Source organism: Aquarana catesbeiana, linkage group LG01 (assembly GCF_042186555.1).
Source record: "Aquarana catesbeiana isolate 2022-GZ linkage group LG01, ASM4218655v1, whole genome shotgun sequence".
Lineage (NCBI taxonomy): Eukaryota > Metazoa > Chordata > Amphibia > Anura > Ranidae > Aquarana > Aquarana catesbeiana.
Window position 1 is genome coordinate 110,906,458 of NC_133324.1, and position 19,309 is coordinate 110,925,766.

A 19,309-nucleotide genomic window follows, 5' to 3' on the forward strand; every position below is an offset into this window, starting at 1 on the left:
ATAATTGAACACTTACGGTCCAGCGTTGCAGAGGAGCGAAGCCCCGCTCGTCTCCCCCCTCCTCTCTGCGGTGCCGGCATTGTAAGTGTGGGCGCCAGCTGTGGCTTCACAGCCGGGCACCTACTGCGCATGTGCGTGCCGTGACTGGCTGGGAAATCATCTGGGACCTGTGATTGCCGAGAGAGAGGTGGGGGAGAGGTGATCTCCCTTCCGGTGCCGCAGTGCGCCGCGAGGAAGTGGAAGAGGAAGTTTGTTTTTTTTTTTATATTTATTATAGCAAAAAGTAAAAAATATTGTGGGGGGTTTGTTTGTTTTTTTTTATAGTGCAAAAAATTAAAACCGCAGATGTGATCAATACCACCAAAAGAAAGCTCTATTTGTGGGGAAAAAATTATACAGTACAGTGTTGCATGATCGCGCAATTGTCATTCAGTGTGAAAGCGCTGAAAACTGGTCTGGGCAGGAAGGGGTGAAAATGCCCTGTATTGAAGTGGTTAAACATATACATTTTTGTTTTTAACAGGTTTTTGAAAGTGTATTTATTAGGAGCTCATAATAGAACAATTATATAGATGTTTTCTGAGCCATTGGCTTTTGTCTCTGTTTGCCTCCTTCATGTCTCCGTTTTTAGTGTGTCCCTTCCATGAACTTCTTCTTCCTTTTTTTTTTTTTTCCCCCCTCTCCTCCTTTTTCACCTGGGGGCTCAACGAGGCCGTGCGGGCCTAAATTGCAAGGTCTGTTTTTTCCCAGCCCCATGTTTAATTTTTTTTTTTTTTTATTTAATTTTAAGAATGGGCTTTTTGTGTCTCAGTACACAAGGAGAAGCCCTTTTGTAACTGTCTTCTGCAGCAAAGGTCACAAATGAAAATCTCTGAAAAGGCCACGGAATAGGAGGAAACTGGAGATTAGTAATGTGTTTTAAACTTGAAAGACGAAAGGCAGGTCAGGGGGTGGGAAAAGAGGGGAGCTGGGGCTGCAGGACTTGAAGAATCTCGCTGATTAAAGAAGCAGTGCATGAGTTAAGAACCACAAGAAAGGATCAAACATTAAAGGCCTGACCACCTGCAATTAGAATTCCTTTATGATTTGAGGCAACTTTGAACAATTTTTTTAAAAACGATCCTGTCTGAGCCTAGCTGCTAACATTGCACAAGATTTTTCCTTCCATCAACAGGGCCTTTTAAAATCAGTGGTGTAATGGAAGGTTCTTTTGATGAGAGAAAATTTATAGTAGTTATAGTTCTTTATTATGACTGTCAATGGCTGCATACACAATTTTAATGGATGATTTTTATCTAGGTGCGAGTGTTGGTATAATGCTGGGATTGACAGTGAAATGTATGAAAGCCCCAACTGAAGCATGAAATGATTTATCTGGCTTTTATTTCTTTATCGTACATCACGAGAAACAGAGCATCATAGTAATGACTATCTGAGTTATACGCAACCTTTAGGTGATTTTACACTGGCAACCAATAATAAGAAAGTTCCTCCCACACTGGAAGTACCTCCGTTTTTTTCGCCAGTGTCTTGAAGATGATGGTCATCATGGCTGTTGAAGCTCTTCAAATTCTTCAATGATGTCCCAGTGAGGACGTTATAATTGGATCCATTCGGATGGCACAAGAAAGCTAAAGTGGATGGTACCCGAGCCTCGGTTCAAGAACGAGGTTTTGCCTGTAATATGTCCTATATGGCGCTGGACCCTTGTTAAATGAAATATCTGGCTTTTATTTTTCATGTTGTTTTGTTCCCCTATGGTTGACATCTCCATGTACACCTTATTTAAAGTGTCACCTTCCATTCCAAGTTCTAAGCCTATGCCCTACACATAATCACTTTATTACAATCTGCACAAAAAGTTACACAGCATTTTTGATTTTTAATTAAAGAATCTATTTCTGAGCACTCCCAATGAGGACTTTCTCTTCCTGTCTTTTTTTTTTACAAGAGGTGTATTGCAGCCAAATGCAATGCTTTCTGTAAATACCAATCCCCAAAACCAATGATCCTTCCTACTGCACTGTGCATGCATCTCACGCTCGCTCATAGGACTCATAGGACTGGTACTAGTCCCTGCCGCAATGAACCAGCTGTGTGAGTGTGAAAGAGGAGGTTTGCCGTGCTATTCTTTGTCCACTGCATCACATGTAATACTATAGTCCATCTCTGGACCAAGCTGAAGAGGATGGCTACATTCCCGCATACAATGGGACCAAGTATGGGGAACGTATGCACACTCCTACTTCCATTATGGAGTATAGCAGCTTTTAAAGATGTGTAGGATTATAAAAAAAAACAAAAAACACACCTCTGTGCTGCAGCATCAGACTGATGATGCAGTTGTCCCCCACCAGCTCTAAGGCTGAGAACTGAGTGAACACATGACCACTGATCGCTCAGTTCTCCATCAGCTCTCAGCAGAGAGCGGTGGCTGTCAGTCATGGCTCTCCACTCCGACCCTCCAACTCTCACTGGAGCGCCAGGCTGATGAAGGATTGGGTGTAGTTGGCTCCGGCTTTCAGCCGAGCATGAAGAGCTGGAGCCACCTATCAATGAGGAAGCTGGGTGGATCCCGACAAAATGGTCAGGATCTTTCCAGAGCCTGGAGGGGCTTTGTGATGTCGGCTAACATCGGGCTTTAGCTATTAGCCTTGCTTCACAGGAAAAGCAAAAGTAAGTGCACCCAGTAAACAAGTATGGTCACACTTCCTTTTTTTTTTTTTTTTTTTTTTTTTTTTAGAATAAATATTGGAGTGTGCTGCAGATGCTACACTTACAAGGTGCAAAAAATTGATTATGGAATTTTTTCAGATAGAGATATCTAATATAAAATGTTATTATAATGTGTCTATTTGGTTTAGTGATGCTTTAACTCCCACTTATTTGGTGTCTGTGCAGTTTAATTTTGACTGCTCTGACCATTCAGAAATGATCGTCCTTTGCCTGAGCAGTTCCTTTAGGAAGGAGGTTGCCCAGAATGACAAATGCCCCGTACGCACGGTCAGATTTTCCGACGGAAAATGTGTGATAGGACCTTGTTGACGGAAATCCCGACCATATGTAGGCTCCATCACACATTTTCCATCGGATTTTCCGACACACAAAGTTTGAGAGCAGGCTATAAAAGTTTCCGACAACAAAATCCGTTGTCGGAGTTTCCAATCGTGTGTACACAAATCCGACACACAAAGTGCCACGCATGCTCAGAATAAATAAAGAGATGAAAGCTATTGGCTACTGCCCCGATTATAGTCCCGACGTACGTGTTTTACGTCACCGTGTTCAGAACGATCGCATTTTCCGACAACTTTGTGTGACTGTGTGTATGCAAGACAAGTTTCAGCCAACTTCCGTAGGAAAAAATCCAAGGATTTTGTTGTCGGAATGTCCGATCAATGTCCGACCGTGTGTACGGGGCATAAGTCTGCAGTTCTGCCAAACAACCCACAAAGTAATTGTAGGCTAGTCTAGGACATGTGTCAGAGTAGGGGATTTGCTCCAACCACTTTGCTTGTGTGGATGAAGGATCTGTTCGTTGTTTGGCTGAATGAAGAAAATCTAACAGTCTATGGCCAGCTAGAACCAGTTTGGCTTTTTCATCAGTTGCATTGAAGACTTCCACCTGTTGTGTGGCGTGACCAGTGGTCCTATCATTGTGGACTGTTTGCTGCCTCCTGCCCCAACTGGTAGTTCTCTGTTGGCGTCCGGTGTTTCAGACACACTGAGTAGCTATGTATTGCTTGGAGCTTCTGATAAACCTTGTCCTCATCACATTGCCCCCTCCTGGGAACACAACCTGTCTTTCACGAAAGCCGTTTCATTTTCTGAGATTACTGAAAAGCCTGCACCGTTCCCACCTGCATTAGGCAAACAAAAGGCCTTTGTGTTAAAAGAAAGTAAATTGGGCTTGCTGTCACATGAGAGAGGAAGATAGTTCCTGATTTATTTCTTTTGTGCAGAACAAATGTGGATTGTCAAACTTTCTTGCATGGAGCCAGAGCTGTCTGCCTGATTTTTTTTTTTTTTTTTTTTTTTTCTTTTTTTTCTCGTGTCCTGTCCCTTGTCTGTTCAGTTACACATTCTGGCCCCTTCAACATTGTTAGACCTTGTTATATGGCCACCGGGATTGCCTGGCAGTTGGTACTGTAGCAAGAAATGTTACTGTGACCAGTGAACCTCTACGATGCAGTGTAAGTGTGAATGTATGGCCAGCGTAAAGCCCAACCGGCTAAGTGCATTCTAGGTGTAGTGTTTTCTTAGGAAAACTCCTACGATCATACCTTGTGCCTTGCTCTCTGCAAAGACCTGACACCAAGCCAGACATCTAGCTCTGATTTTAGCAGGGGGTGTGGCAGCTCTCTGCAGAAAGACCACTGCTTCCACAAAGAGCAAAGCATGCTTTCATGGGAAAGTTTTTTTTTTTTCTAAAGTAAATTTAACTATATAACTTTACCATCCAGGTGCAGCAATACCAAGGGGATCACTCAGTATATAAGGCGTGAGTTCCTTTTAAAGTCTACTTATTTTCTTTAGCCATTTAATTTGCATGATCTGCATACATATCCTTGATAAGTGACCCAAAGTAATAGTCTTTGGATTATTATAATATATTAATATATAATAGCGTTTTTTTTTTTTTTTTAGGTTGTGTGTTTTTGTTCCTAACCCCCCCCCCCCGCCTTGATGAATAACCACTGCCAATGAAGTTCCACACCCTTTCATCTGTGTAGTGAATGGTGAGGGAGGGAGACTTTTATAGTGGTGGGAGGGGCTGCCCCTTCTCTGTAACTCTGTAACTAATGAACCAGGAAATGATGAGGATCTTATCACTTCTAGCTTCAGAGCGGTCATTCCTTGCCAATTGTAGGCCTCTGCTTTCATATAATATGTAATGTTTGGGTAGTTGCTCATATTAATGTGTGAGGGGGAAAAAAATTGCCCTTTTAAAAAGATTAACTTCACGCAAACCGCTAAATCAAAGGTTGGCAACCCGCGGGCCACCACCGCTAAATGTTCGGCCCGTCGGTGTCCGTGATCATATCATAGGCACTAGGCCCACGGACGTTTTTTGCGCGCTGTCCTCTTTATTGGACAGCAGCAAGCGGCTGGTACCACAGGGCTGGATGAGAGCGGGAACCACTGAAGTTAACTTTTTACATTAAATAGCAAGTGATTGGTTGCCAGGCAATCCTAGCAACCAATCACCAGCCTGTTAATGTGAAACGTTAACTTCAGCAGTTCCCACCCCCATCCAGCCCTGTGATGCTGTACACCTGTGTAAGGTAGGAGAGTTCTACCTACACAGTGTTTTTTGTGTGTGAGGTGGGGGGCAGAGGACACTATGGGAGTACAGAGGACACTGCAATGGGGGGGGCCCTATTAGGGACTCCATCTCCCATGGGGATGGGGCGGCCAACTCCAGACCATGCTGGCTGGCGTCAGCCATCCTTGGGTGCCAGTATGGGGGAGGGGGGCAGTAAAATCCGAATCCCCAGCCACATGCTCCCTCAGGGTGCACTGGCTTTATATTGGTGAAGCACCTAAAAGTGACGTAAATCTGTACTGTTATTACTATGTTAGGATGATTATTATTATCTTCATTTATTAGCAGGTGAATGCAGCCCTCCACGCATTCACATACCTTGAATCCGGTCCTTAAGTGGAAAAATGTTGCTGACCCCTGTGCTAAATGAACAGGATTTCAGGATTTGTATTTCTGTTAATCCAGTTCTGAAATGTATTTTGCACAGCTCTTCCACATTGTTTAACAGACCTGTTTTTCTCTCCTGCAGTTAGACTGCATGCACATTAGCCTTTTTGTTTAAGCTCCTACAAGCTGCTGTTGGCATTTTTTTTTTTTTTTCTGTTTAACCTCTTGGCGCCAAGCGCACGCAAATATGCGGCCTCTTGGCGGCTGGGCCTTGGTGCAGAGAAGACGCATATTTGTGTGCAATAGCCCCAAGTGCGCTCTTGATACGGTGACTGGCGGCTAGTGGAAAACTCCTGATCTCTGCTTGCAATTGGAAGTTTCCAGATCATGTGACCACCGTGACAGCCAGTCACAGTGGTTGCATGGCCTTAGGCGCCACCCTGCCTCCCGACATAGCAAACCCCTTAAAGGGCCGGATGCAGCCAAGGGACTGAAATGTTTGCAGGTCGCCCATTGGCTCCCACTGCTGTCAATCAAATCCAGTGACACGGGCCGAGTCCTGCTGTCTGTGTCAATGGATGCAGCAGCAGGACTTGGGAGCCCGCCCAAGTGCCCCCTTGGAAAGCAAGTCTCCGAGGGGGCACTCGATGCGGATGGAGCCAGGAGTGTTGCTGGGGAACCCCAGTAGAGGAGGATCGGGGCTACTCTGTGAAAACCCTTGCACAGAGGAGGTAAGTATACCATGTTTGTTATTGAAAAAAAAACAAAAAACCTTTACAACCCCTTTTAACATTTGACGTATTACACAGCTGCATTAAAGTGGTTGTAAACCCGCTACAACCACTTTTTACTACAGGCAAGCCTATAATTAGGCTTACCTGTAGCTACAGTGGATATCTCCTAAACCTGTACGATTTAGGAGATATCCCTGTATTTGGATGTGCCGACGTCATCGGCACATGCGCAGTTAAGCAAACTGAGGCAACGGCACGTACTAGACTGCCATTACCGGCAGCTCACGCGCACGTGCACGGGAGTGACAACATCACGGCTCTGGCCAATCACAGCGCTGGAGCCATGATGCCCAGAAGTAACCTCCGCGAGAGATGTCGGCCGCCAGAGCGGTGAACTGGGATAAATTATTTTATTTATTTTGTGTTAAGCTTATAGATTGCCGAGGTTGACTTCTTATCTTGATGATCCTGCCTGTCTGTGTGATTTTGCTGTCAATAATATTTGGCTCATGTCTCTGTGGCCCTGACGTTTTTTTTTGTTGGTGGACCTGCTGTTGTACAGTGTGTAGCTCGGAGCACTTCCTTTTGTTGTGTTCTTCTGCCAGGCTTACAGGAACTGCGCAGCTGTTGCTGTGTGTGTGTGTTTTCTTGGAGCAGGAAGTCTGAATAAGAAAGAAAACAAAGTCTCCTTAAAAAAGAAAAAGGAAGTAGCACGCACCATCTATTTCACTTTTTGTGATTTTTTTTTTTTTTTTTCTTTTTTTTTTTTTTTAACCCCTGCGTCACATGTCCTGTATGCGCCATGTGTTTTGTATTGTTTCAAGATATTTGTCTTTTATTTTTATTGGCAACTCATGTGTTGGTTTGAGAACTGATTAATGCAATGCCATCTCTGGGCTGCCATATCTTTAATCGGATGGGAAGAAAGATCTGACATCTGTCCTTTCGCATTACCATTGTTATGTTGTGTCTGAATACCCTGGCTTGACTGTTCTCCACCTGAGCACTCTCACCAGGTGGCATTGTACTAACCCATCTGAGCATGTTGGAGTATTTTTCTATCTAGGCCCTTTGTCCCAAATGAGCACTGACTTAAAGTGACTGTGAAGATAAATTTTATTTATTTTTTTAAAATAACATGTATACTTGGCTCCACTATGCAGCTCGTTTTGCACAGAATGGCCTCAAACCTGCTCTTCTGGGGTCCCTCAGCGGCTCTCGTGGCTCCTCTCCACATCTGATAACCCCCTTGGAGAAGCGCTTACCCGAGGGGGTTAGCTTGCGGGCGTGCTCCCGAGTCCAGCATTCGGCGTCCAAACAGGTCGAATGCAGGACTCTGCCTTTACCCCTTCAGCACTTGCGTCGTTGAGTTTGATAGCAGCACAGCCATTGGCTCCCGCTGCTGTCAATCAATCTATCCAATCGACAGCCGAGAACCCCGGGCAGAGAGACGAGCGCGTCCCTGTGGGTCAAGTTAGAGGGGTCAGGTAAGTAAAACGGTGGGCTAGGGGGCCAGTCACTGACAGGTGTTTTTTCACCTTAATGCATAGGATGCATTAAGGTGAAAAAACACGACCCTTTACAACCCCTTTAATAGGATAGTAGGATTATTTTTCTAAATTTGTCTTTGCATTTATTGTGAGCATTGGTGTAATGTTGGCTTCACGTGTTGCAGCAATATGTAGTATCACAATTACACTTAGTGCTGTCCATTATGGGTCAGTTGCTTAAAGTCGAGCTCCAACTCAGTGGCTTTTGAGTTGCAGCACTGGGGTCCTTGGTTCTAACCCTGACCAAGATGCTGTCTGCATGGAGTTTACGTGTTCTCTTTGCACTTGCGTGAGTTTCTGCCACATGCTCTGGTTTCTCTGACTCCAATGTGTGTACCGGTATGTATGCATGTGAGATGGGGTCCTTAGATCAGCTCCTTGAAGGCAGGGATTGCTAATTTATTCAACGCTTTACATAATGTATCTTTGCTATAAAAATACCTGTAATAAATAAACTCGCCACAACGCACATGATCTATGCTGTGGTACGCTGCATTACAAAATAGTGCAGGTAGGCCGTTTTTTTGTGGGTTGCAGGGCCAGTTGAGGTGCATGCATTGAAAAAAATTTTTTTTAATTTTTAATCCCGGTCTTCATAGGTATATTGTAGCTCCTTGAAGGCGTGCCCCTTTCATCTTTTATTTTATGTTAAGAATGCTTGTCTTGTGAAACTTCATAGTTACTTTGGCCTTGTTTTTGGAAAAGTCGTTCTGCTGAACGACTATCCAAGCCTCAGATTTTCGTCTGTTTACTTGGGTGACCAGCCCTGGTACATGAAAATTAGCGCATAACCTAATCCCACCTCCACTATATTTGTAGCTTTGGTGTGTAAGCGTTACAAAACTTTAAGTGGCTTTACACTGACCCCGATGCGCTTTGGCCTCAGCGCGGGTGCAGCAAATTTTAACATTTTTAGTGTGCTTAGCTACACTTTGCCATAGACTTCTATTATGTCGCACAGTTTTGGTGTGCTTTCTAAAACCACACAAAAACTGCTGCAACAAAACCATGGGCTATAATAAGTCTATGGCAAAGCTTGGCTAACCTGCACCAAAACCACGAGTACTCTGCGGTTTGGCCAATCGGTGAGAAGCCGCCCTTAAACTTGGAGGAGCTTCACCCATGTCCCGAAAAAAATAAAATTTCACTTACCATTTTGATGCTCTTTTGAAACAGGGAAAACATCCTCGTGAACCCTGTGTTATCCTCTTCCACAGCACACTGTCCTGTGATGCCATCTTATTTGCTTCATTGGGAGTTGGCTGTCTTTCTTTCGGTTTCTCAAAACTTCCAGGTAAAAGAAGATGTTAATATAATGGGGAAGCCGATGCTTCCTTGAATGTGTGACTTTGGTATGCCAGGCGAACTAAAGAGAAGGCTTTACATCATTCTTGCCTAGGCAAGATTGGAGGCAGGGAGTGGGTCAACAATGAGAAAATTTATTTGTTGTTTTGGAAAAAAGGTCTGCTCTTATTAGTTTGTCTAGGGTTAGAATGCGGCAAACTTAATATTGAGTTGAGGTCTGCTTTAAGCCTAGCTTGATCTGATCTCTTCAACCTTGATCCACCTCTCCCAGGATTCTATGTAGAGATTACCCTTCATTTTCTGTCTAGGTGACAGGTGTCACAGAACAGGAAGTGAAGAGGGAAATTGCCCTTGCCCACTCTGTCCAAAATCCATTCAAACCCTAGAACAAGAAGCGTCGCCCTCCATAGTTTTTCTCATTTCCATTGCCAGCGGTCTTGAGATAAAAATATTTCAAAGAACAATCATTTCATTGTTTTGATTTGCTAGTAAAATGAGAAAATCAGTTAGGGGTCTGAATACAATGAGTAGTTGCCTTTATCGACTTTATTTGCATTTTGCACACTACTATGCTTTTGTACTTGTGCCTACTTTTGGTGGTTGTGTTTATTTTTCATGCCCCTTTGCAGCATACGTAGATCTGTATAGAAGGTGCTTTTCCTTTAAGCTGTGATGGCCTTGCCAGTATTTTCTCCCCCAGTGAGCAGACCTGTGTCTCCAGTTAGTCAGTAGAGATCAAGTACAAACACCGAGCGACTTCACAAAGCTTTGCTCTTATCCAGTTTCCCTTCCCAGTTCATTGAAAGGGATTTCCTCAGAGGGGTTTCTCTCTCTCCAGGAAGGATAGTGTTTTGGGGCTGCTTGCCATATGCTGGATGTTATCGGGTCTTTCCTCATCACAATGTCCTGGCCTTCTATTCTTCAGACATTCACTGTTTAATAACTTTAGTAGTAATTTGGTCTGACCAGCTGCGTGTTTTTTCTTAGTTTTTTGTTTTTGTTTTTTTTTTAAGATTCTTGAGTAAAGCTTTAGAGTTTTGCCTAAAGTGCCTGTACATTGGCTTGTTTCAGAAAAGGCAGAGCAGAGATTTCTCTATCCATTGGCCCGTTCCTTTTTTAGTTGTCTTGGCTCCATGTGGTAAAGTGTGTTATACATTAACAAAAACGGCACTATGTCTGTTCTGGGTTTTTTTTTTTTTTTTTGCAGCCGGCAGGCCTCCTGATCAAATGCAGTCGCACATGCACTGTGTGTTCAAATTACGCTTGAGCCTCCTGTGATCTCTGACGTGTGTATCTTGGAAAGCGTTGGGCAACTGGGGAAGGTCATTCTCACCTAAGGCTTGGTTGACACTAATGCGACATAGGATCCGACTTGTGAGACCCCCCAAGTGAGATGACATGAGAAATTCAATGTTTCCCTATCAGAGCTGTCTTAACTGATACTAAACAAGTCTGTCCGACTTTAGAAAAGGTTCCTGCACTACTTTGGTCTCACTTTGATACAATTTCAATGCCACAGAGTCTAAAAAGTCACATCAAAATACTCTATAGTTGCACTGAAAGTTGTGCGACTTTGGAGTTGGGTTAGTGTGATCCGAGCCTAAAAGAAAAAGGCAGAAAAGCAGGCTTTGCTTCCCTAAAAAGTTACTTAAAGTGATACTAAACACACACTGTTTAACCACTTCAGCTCCAGGAAGGTTCACCCCCCTTCCTGACCAGGCCATTTTTTGCACTACGGCACTGCGTTGCTTTAACTGACAATTGTGTGGTCGTGTGACTCTGTACTCACAAATATTTTTTACACTATAAACAGTTATAAAGGCATTAGTGAAAATTTCATCCTTAACTCTCAACACTGGATAAACTGTGCAGTTTATCACGTGACCGTGGTATACAGATCATCCAAAAAGGTATATAGTGGCAATATTTTAATGTAAAAAAGATGATTTATAAGCTGTGGGGGGGGGGGAAATGAACTATTTTCATATTACTCAGTTTAGTAACACTTTACGGTCTGCTTTAATGAGCAGTGTCAGTGCTGGTAACTCTGGTTGTTAGAGCAACTCTGGTGATGGTAGGGTCATGCTGATATTCACAATGTGAATACGGCGGTGCTACATGACTGAGTAGGGTAAGTCTATGCAGTCTGTTGCAGGTGGGTTACATTGAAATCCTATATAATGCATATAATTTTGTTCAAATATGCAGCAAGCATGCTCCAAAAATAAATATACACACACACACACAAATATATATATATATATATATATATATATATATATATATATATATATATATATATATATATATATATATATATATAACCCTGTGCATATAGATTTCACCGCTTGTACCGCTACCTTCTGGCGAAATCTAGCACCACCATGAAGCTTTATGTACTAAGCTCCGCAAAGAGGTCGGCTTTTGGTTTACAAGACAGCTACAGAATTTGGGGGTTCTTTGGTTACTATAAGGTGTCTTGCAGCAATAAACTTCCACTTTAAATCCAGCCTGCTTTGGGAGCTTCTTGATATGCAGAATGCACATTGTGTTTTCAAAGTTGGAACTCTGATATACTCTTTAGGGCTGCATACTCTTACCAGGTTTCTGAGCGGTTTGTATGTTTTTGCAGCTGAATTTAGCACAGCAGTAAGATTGATGCCACGTTTCCTTTTGTTTTAGAGTAATACTAATTCCCTTCTAATGTTAGGTTCACTTTTTAAACTTGAAGTCACTGTAACCCCATCTCATGTAATGATCATCTGGATGACTGCTGAAATCTGGTTGCTATGGGTTAATGCATGTTTTGTACTTGCACAGACTTATTAACCAAGTGCAAGTATATGTCTGTTTCCTCACCGATAATAGGAGCATTGTGCTGGGGGTTGACATGCCCAGGGCCTAGTAATAGGCTTTCTGGCAGGTTTTGCCAGGTTTGCCCTTCCCTCCAAAGCAAGACGCATTAGTAGACTTGTCTGTTTATTTTTTGAAAGGTTATTGATTGTGTTGGAGCTTCATCTCTTCAGCTTCCCGACGTCCACAATGCCCCACAGCACTTCTGCTCTAAAAAGCAAACAAGCAAATATTTCAGAGTGCTGCATACGTGCCGTGCTCCAGCCAGTTGGAATTAATCTCTCAGTAATTGTAATATGAGAAGCAGTGCAGATGAGCTGAAGTTTGTGTGCCACGGCATATCCTGGATGGCTGTGCTTTTATGAAGTTTGATGATTTTTTTTTTTTTTTTTCCTTTTGTCTACCTACAGCCGTGACATGGAAAATAAAGAAACACTCAGGGGGCTTCAGAAAATGGATGACCGCCCGGAGGAGCGCATGATCAGGGAAAAACTCAAGGCTACATGTATGCCAGCCTGGAAGCATGAATGGCTGGAGAGAAGGAGCAGGAGAGGCCCCGTGGTAAGTGGCCTGTTAGGTCAGCAGTGACTAAAACAGAACAAGCGCATGTACCGAATGGACGGGAGGAGAGTTGTGCTTTAAGCTTCCATCTGTCCTAATTTGCAGATGGGAAAAGTTTTTTTTTTTTTTTTTTTGTTTTTTTTTATACAAATGTTCTGCAGTCAAACATTTGGTTAAAATATATCATGTTAATTTCCAAAAATGTTGGTGCTACCCAGACTGCATTGGAATCAGGATGGTCTTCAGTGACTCAAATTTCTGATGTCCAGCCAACACAAAGGACCTGACTGTTTATGTAATTGAAATTACAAGCGTTCCAAGCTGAGCCAGTGGCCTGTACTCCTGTTTTACTAGTTGATCTGTGACCCATCCTCTTGTACCTTAGTATGCCGGGAACTGACTTTTTTTTTTTTTTTTTCGGCCAACTGAAGTGCAAAGTTTTTGCAGCCTGAGTTGACTGCTTCTATCATCTGGGGCAGTGGTCTCAACTGCGGTCCTTTGCTTGCCTTTAACGACCCTTGAGGCATTATTCCTGCCACTGACCCCAACAATGGGGCACTGTTCCTTCTACTGACGCCAGCGATGGGGTATAAAACTTTCCACTGACCACAAAAATGGGGCACTATTCCTCCCAAGGACGCCAACTATTTCTCCCCCTAATACCAAAGATCGGGAATCGTTTACGCTCACTGGGCACAGTCCGGCCCTCTTGGGTCTGAAGGACAGTAAATTGGCCCTTTCTTTAGAAAGTTTTTAAAGACCTCTGATCTAGGGGGTCCAGTGAGTGTCAATTTTGCTATGGGGGAGAGATGAGACCAATCTCAACAGTGAATATTTAACAATTTTAAAGTGAATCAGTGCCATACAGTGCAGATCGATCGAATATTGGCCAGTTCAACAAACTGGCCTGGCCAGTGTGTATAGCAGCTTCTCCAACAGAAGCGGGCCTAATGTCCGGCTTCTGTCGAATGGGCATGCTGGAAACCAAGCAACTGATTGGCATCTGATCAGCGCTGACAGGTGTGTTCTGTCATGGGGCAGTCTCCCTGGCAAAACACCATAGCTCAGTGGGGAGATCGCTGTACTAACATTGCAAAGCTAGTACAGCAAACTCATTTTTATTTGTTTGTTTATTATTTTTTTCGTTCAGCCTGTGTGCTTGAATGAGAAAAAAAAATGCCTGTGTACCAGGCATTAGAAAAACCGAAATGTCCCTGTGTCCTAAAATGCAGCTGTAAATGTAGTACTAAATGTAACAATGGGAAAGGAGAAAATGCCATTAACAAGGTATTGGTATTAACTGATGTTTTGCTGTTTGTGCAATGCAGGTTGTAAAACCAATTCCTGTGAAAGCTGATGGGATAGATACTCCCAAATCGGACTCTTCTGTTGATGGGTCATTGAATGGATCATCCCATATTGTGAAAGGGAGACGCAGCCCTTCTCCCAGCAGCTCATCCAGTTCTTCCAAATCCAAGCCAGAGTCTCCAGGAATGAAGAGAAGAGGATTGTCTCCTGTCCCTGTAAGTTCTGCTACTTTTACATACAGGGAACAACGTTACTAATTCATTATTTTAACCATTCAAAGCCTGTTGGCTTTCAGGTTGGTGATTTTGTCCTCCTGTTTTGTACCCATGTAGCTGTTAATGTTCTAGTTATTTGGGGCCATAAAGATTTTTTTTCTATTGGGATGCCAGTGAAGTGATTGCTACACTAAGTATTTTGAAGTTTTAGAACAATACTGGTTCTAAACCAGCCTGATCTAAATGAGCGTTACCAATAAAAATATATGCTGCTGATCACAACATACTGTTATGATTTACTTAATGGTGAGCTTCTCTGGCACAAACTACATGGTGTTTTTTTTTTTTTTTTTCTGAGCTTGACTTCTTATTCCATCATTGTTCAATAACTTTTCCTACGCAGAAAGGGCTTCCTGTTTGCCTAGCATGTGGGGAAAAAAATATTTGGTGCCAACTTTGGAAGATAACGATTCAATATCTTGCTGTGATGGCTATAGAATTTTAACATTTAGTTTTAATATGTGCCAAGGGTAAAATTTGTAGCTGCTGTTTAACTTTTTTTTTTAAATAGTTTTTTTTTTTCTATTGTTTGTGGTATGACATGCTGGCTTCCAGATTGGACGGACTCACTAGTTTTAAAGTGTAGTTGTATTCTAATGGTAATGACACATGGGTTGATTTACTAAAACTGGAGAGTGCAAAATCTAGTGCAGTTCTGCATAGAAATCGGCTTCTAGTTTTTTTGTCAAAGCCTAATCGAACAAGCAGAGGTTAGAAGCTGATTGGCTACCATGCACGGCTGCACCAGATGTTGCACTCTCCAGTTTTAGTAAATCATCCACATTGTTTTTTTCAAGGGGATGAATTTGATTTTCTAATAAGTACTTGAGCTGGTAGAGATATCACAGATATCTGTGCTTGGAGATAATGCAGTTATTGGGGGGGACATGTTCACAGATGATTTTCTGTGCAGTTTCAGAGCGGACGTACAACTCCACCACGAAGAGCACCATCTCCGGATGGCTTTTCCCCATATAGTCCTGAGGAAACCAGTCGCCGGGTCAACAAAGTGATGCGAGCAAGACTCTATCTGCTGCAGCAAATAGGACCCAATTCTTTTCTGATTGGTGGAGATAGTCCAGATAATAAATACAGAGTTTTTATTGGTCCTCAGGTAAGTCAACATCATATCTTTCTACTTAAAGACCACACTGCGGTGCTTGGATATTGCTCTTAGTCCACCCACTCCATCGACCTTTCTGATTGGAGGAGGGAGAGCTCCAGCTGCAGCATTGGCACTTTTTGTTTTTGTTTTTTTTGTTTTTTGCCTGTCCAGCTTTAGCATGCTTGAAGCGAGTAAAGTCTTTGATTCATCATAGACAGCTTTTAGTTTCACAAAAAACTATTTAGGGTTTCCTGAAGCGACTTTATTGGTACACTTCCATAAACAAAATTGCGTTATCTTGCCTTATTTTTTTTCCCGCCAATCAAATTTGTTGTGGGATAGGAGGATATGCTTCTGATCTTTGTTTCTAATTAAGTGAGAAACTGTTCCTCTCCCCTGCAATCCCATAGACAGGCTTGTCGCACTCATAGGACTTCTCTAGCTGCGCTGTGACTAAGTGAATGTGACAGACAATTTAAGAAGATTTTGCGTGCACGGTATGAAATCACTTGGAACCCTGCTCTGTCTCCATCACAGATACTTCTCAGTAATGTCATTTAATAAGGGATGCAGTGCTTGTATGATCTCCAGTCTATAACTTGGATTTATCACATGCTATCACATTTTAATTTATTTTTTCGTTCTAGCGATTTTTAGGATGGGTATGGGAATCATTTGTTGTCTGCCAATGAAGGAGACCAACAGTACCCAGCCTTAAAGGAAACTTGTGCTGAAAGGAGTATGAATTGACCATTACTGACTGCCTGCAATGAATTATACTTGCCAGGCAGTCATGCTGACCAGTACTTTGCATTACTGACCCTGATAAGGCTTACACCAAGTGAAATCAGACCTGATGCGCATTCTTGTTTCAGGTCACTAAAGGCATTTAGACAGCATGGCATCCATTCAATTAGCCATTTTAAAAGGATGGTCAGCATTGTCAGCCTCTATATTTTACTCAGCATAAGTTTACTTTAATACACGCCAAGATTGCTATGGCCTCAGTAGGTGGTCAAACTGGAAATCTTTAAGAAAAGATTGCTTGCAGGGTGTGCACATGACACACAAAAGTGATGGCTAATTGAATTTTGACACCTTTTACCCTTTGAGCCGAGTGCCAGGCAAAAAAAGTCAGGTCTTCAGCCTGGCACTGCTGCCCAGTAAGGCTGTGGATTTTTTGTGACGCTGTGGTTAGAAATAAATATGCTTTTACAGGTAAGGCTGGCCATACGCAGTGCAAATTTCTTTGCTGCAACCATGGCTATAGAACTCTTTAGGGATAATCGCAAGAGAATCCAGCAGGCTGGTTGTACCCAAGTTGCTCGATCGATCAATGTTTCAGCAGGAACCGTCCGAAATTGCTCCAATATACGCCGATAAGCCATAGCATTATGACCACCTGCCTAATATTGAGTAGTTCCCCCTTTTGCTGTAAAAAACCGCCCTACCCTATCGAGGCTTGGACTCCACTAGACAAAGCATCACATTGCCTCCACCAGCTTGCCTTCTTCCTTTAGTGATTTCTGGTGCTATCTCTTCAGGTAAGCGATGTACACCAACCCAGCCATCCACGTAATGTAAAAGACAAAACACGATTCATCAGACTAGGCCACTCCATGGTCACGTTTTGATGCCTAATATAGGTGCTTTTGGCTGTGGACACAGGTCAGCATGGTTACCCTTGCCAATCTGTGGCAGGGCAGCCCCATATGCAATAAACTGTGATGCTCTGTATGTTCTATGCATATATTCGCCAGCCCACCATGGATCATCAAATGTCATCCAAAGCCGTTATTGCAGAAAGGTTCACATCACAAAGGACCAAGTGCAACCTTTTGGAACTGCGCAGGACCCCCGTCAGGCATGTGTTAGGCACGTTGCACTTGGTCCATTTGTGATGTGATCTTTTTGCAATAAAAGCTTTGGATGATATTTGATGATCTATGGTGTAATGGCGAATATATGCATTGATCTGTGATGAGTCCAATGTCCAGCTAGTAGTTGCTGTAGCATCTGATACTGACTAGTCCATTTCCAGGAACATGTACGATGGAAATATCAACAATGCACTTTCTATCACGACTAGCATTAACTTTTTCAGTATTTAGAGTTACAGTAGCTTTCATTGGATCAGACTTCATGGGCCACCCTTCGCTCCCCACATGCATCAATAAGCCTTGGCTGCCCCGTGGCCTTGTTGCCAGTTCACATATTTTTCGTCCTTCGACCCAATTTTGGTAGGTCCTGAGCACTGCAGACCGAGAACATCACACAAGAGCTGCATTTTTGGAGTTGCTGTAATCCAATACGGTTTGGCCTTTGTCAGAGTTGCTCCTTACATTTGGCCATTTTTTTCTGCTTTCAACACATCAACTTCAGGAAGAGCATGTTCACTTGCTGCCTAGTATATCCCACCCACTTTCAGGGGCTATTGTAATGAGATAATCCAATGTTATTCACTTTACCTGTCAGTGGTCAAAATGTTATGGCTGATTGGTGTATATGTGTTTTGAGTGTGTATTTGGCTGTGAGCCTGGAGTTTAGCTTTAATGGACTTTAATATAGATAAAATGGTGTTTGCATTTCTTTGCCTTTTTTAAAGTTGTCCTGCTTCATGTTATATTACAGTTTGACAATTGTGTGCTTAATGAGATCGTGGGAACATACACAAAAACAATAAGCTGCACAAACAGCACTTCTCTTCATTTCACTGCCCTGCAGGCCTTTGTGTTCACATTGATGCTTTTGTGGGGTTTCACTTTACTTACCTGCTGCCAAACGCTTCTGGGGCACCTTATGTCATGTTCATGTTTAGCATCTGTTTTCCCATTGTGTACTTGGTTCCTTCGTGATTTTTCACAGGAACTGTGCCCTACCCATACCCACCACTAACAAAAGTGTGCTAGTTTGTTAAACAGAATGAATATGAAAATGCGTAAGTGGGTTGGGGACTGCATAAGTCGTTGCAGTGTCAGTGAGTTCCACAATGCATCTAGTTGCGTTGTTGGTGAGTGCAGAAAGCACATTGTTGTGCTGTTGGATAGTACAAAAGCACACGTTACTGTGGTATTTGAAATGTGCATGTTTGTAAGAGCTTGTGGATGATGGCAGAAGTATACGTGGGTATTGTGTTGGCGAGCACAAACAAGCATGTTTTGCTGTTTGCTTAAGTACATTTAGCTGCAGTGTTGAATGCTGTAGAAATTATGGCAAGTGGAAAAGTGGTGTTGAATGTACATCGATAAAGTGTTGGTAAGTGCAAAAGTGCACATAAGTGATTTCCGGTAATCGCAAGTGCAAAAGTGAACAGCATTGTAGCATTGACAAGTACAAAAAAATGCTATAGAATGAGTTGGCTAGCACAGAAGTTGGTGGTATGTGCAAGTGCAAAAGTGCGTCAGCCAAGTTTTTTGGCAACTGGAGAAGCGCACATTGGTGCGGTGAGAGTGCAGAATTGTTAAACACACCGAAAAAAAAAGAATGTTGCCTCTGTATTTGATAGTTGAGGTGTGGTATCAGTGAATGCAGACGTGCATAGAGCTGCGTTAGCAAATGGAGCATTGGTGTAGATTTACTAAAGCTGGAGAGTGCAAAATCTGGTGCGGCTGTGCAAGGTAGCAAATCAGCTTTCAACTTCAGCTTGTTCAATTAAGCTTTGACAAGAAAACCTGGAAGTGGATTGGTTTCTATGTAGTGCTCCACCAGATTTTGCACTCTCCAATTTTAGTAAATCTCCCCCATTGTGAAGCTGTGCAAGTGCAAAAGTTGGTGTAGGTACCAGGTGTGAGCACAGTATGTTGCCAGCAAGTGCAGAAGTGTGCTGAGGTATATTGGCTGCAAGCAGGGTCCTGCTTGTCGAGTGCAGTGGCAGCAAACTGGGTCTTGCATGACAGTGTGGTGGCAGAGATCAGGGCTCTGTTGAAACTGTGAATTAAGTCACATGGCTCAGTGAACATGAACAT

The 19,309-nt window shown here is 42.9% G+C and overlaps 1 protein-coding gene across 4 annotated transcripts in view; it reads left to right on the plus strand.

Annotated features, from left to right (window-relative positions):
- MAP3K1 (mitogen-activated protein kinase kinase kinase 1) overlaps window positions 1–19,309 on the plus strand; it is a 115,207-nt gene that overhangs the window by 62,078 nt on the left and 33,820 nt on the right. For all 4 annotated transcript variants that reach the window (XM_073622911.1, XM_073622936.1, XM_073622918.1 and 1 more), the window contains exons 2-4: window positions 12,506–12,656; window positions 13,985–14,179; window positions 15,153–15,353. In XM_073622911.1, coding sequence (XP_073479012.1) covers window positions 12,506–12,656; window positions 13,985–14,179; window positions 15,153–15,353 — 547 coding nt within the window. The remainder of the gene's footprint in view (window positions 1–12,505; window positions 12,657–13,984; window positions 14,180–15,152; window positions 15,354–19,309) is intronic.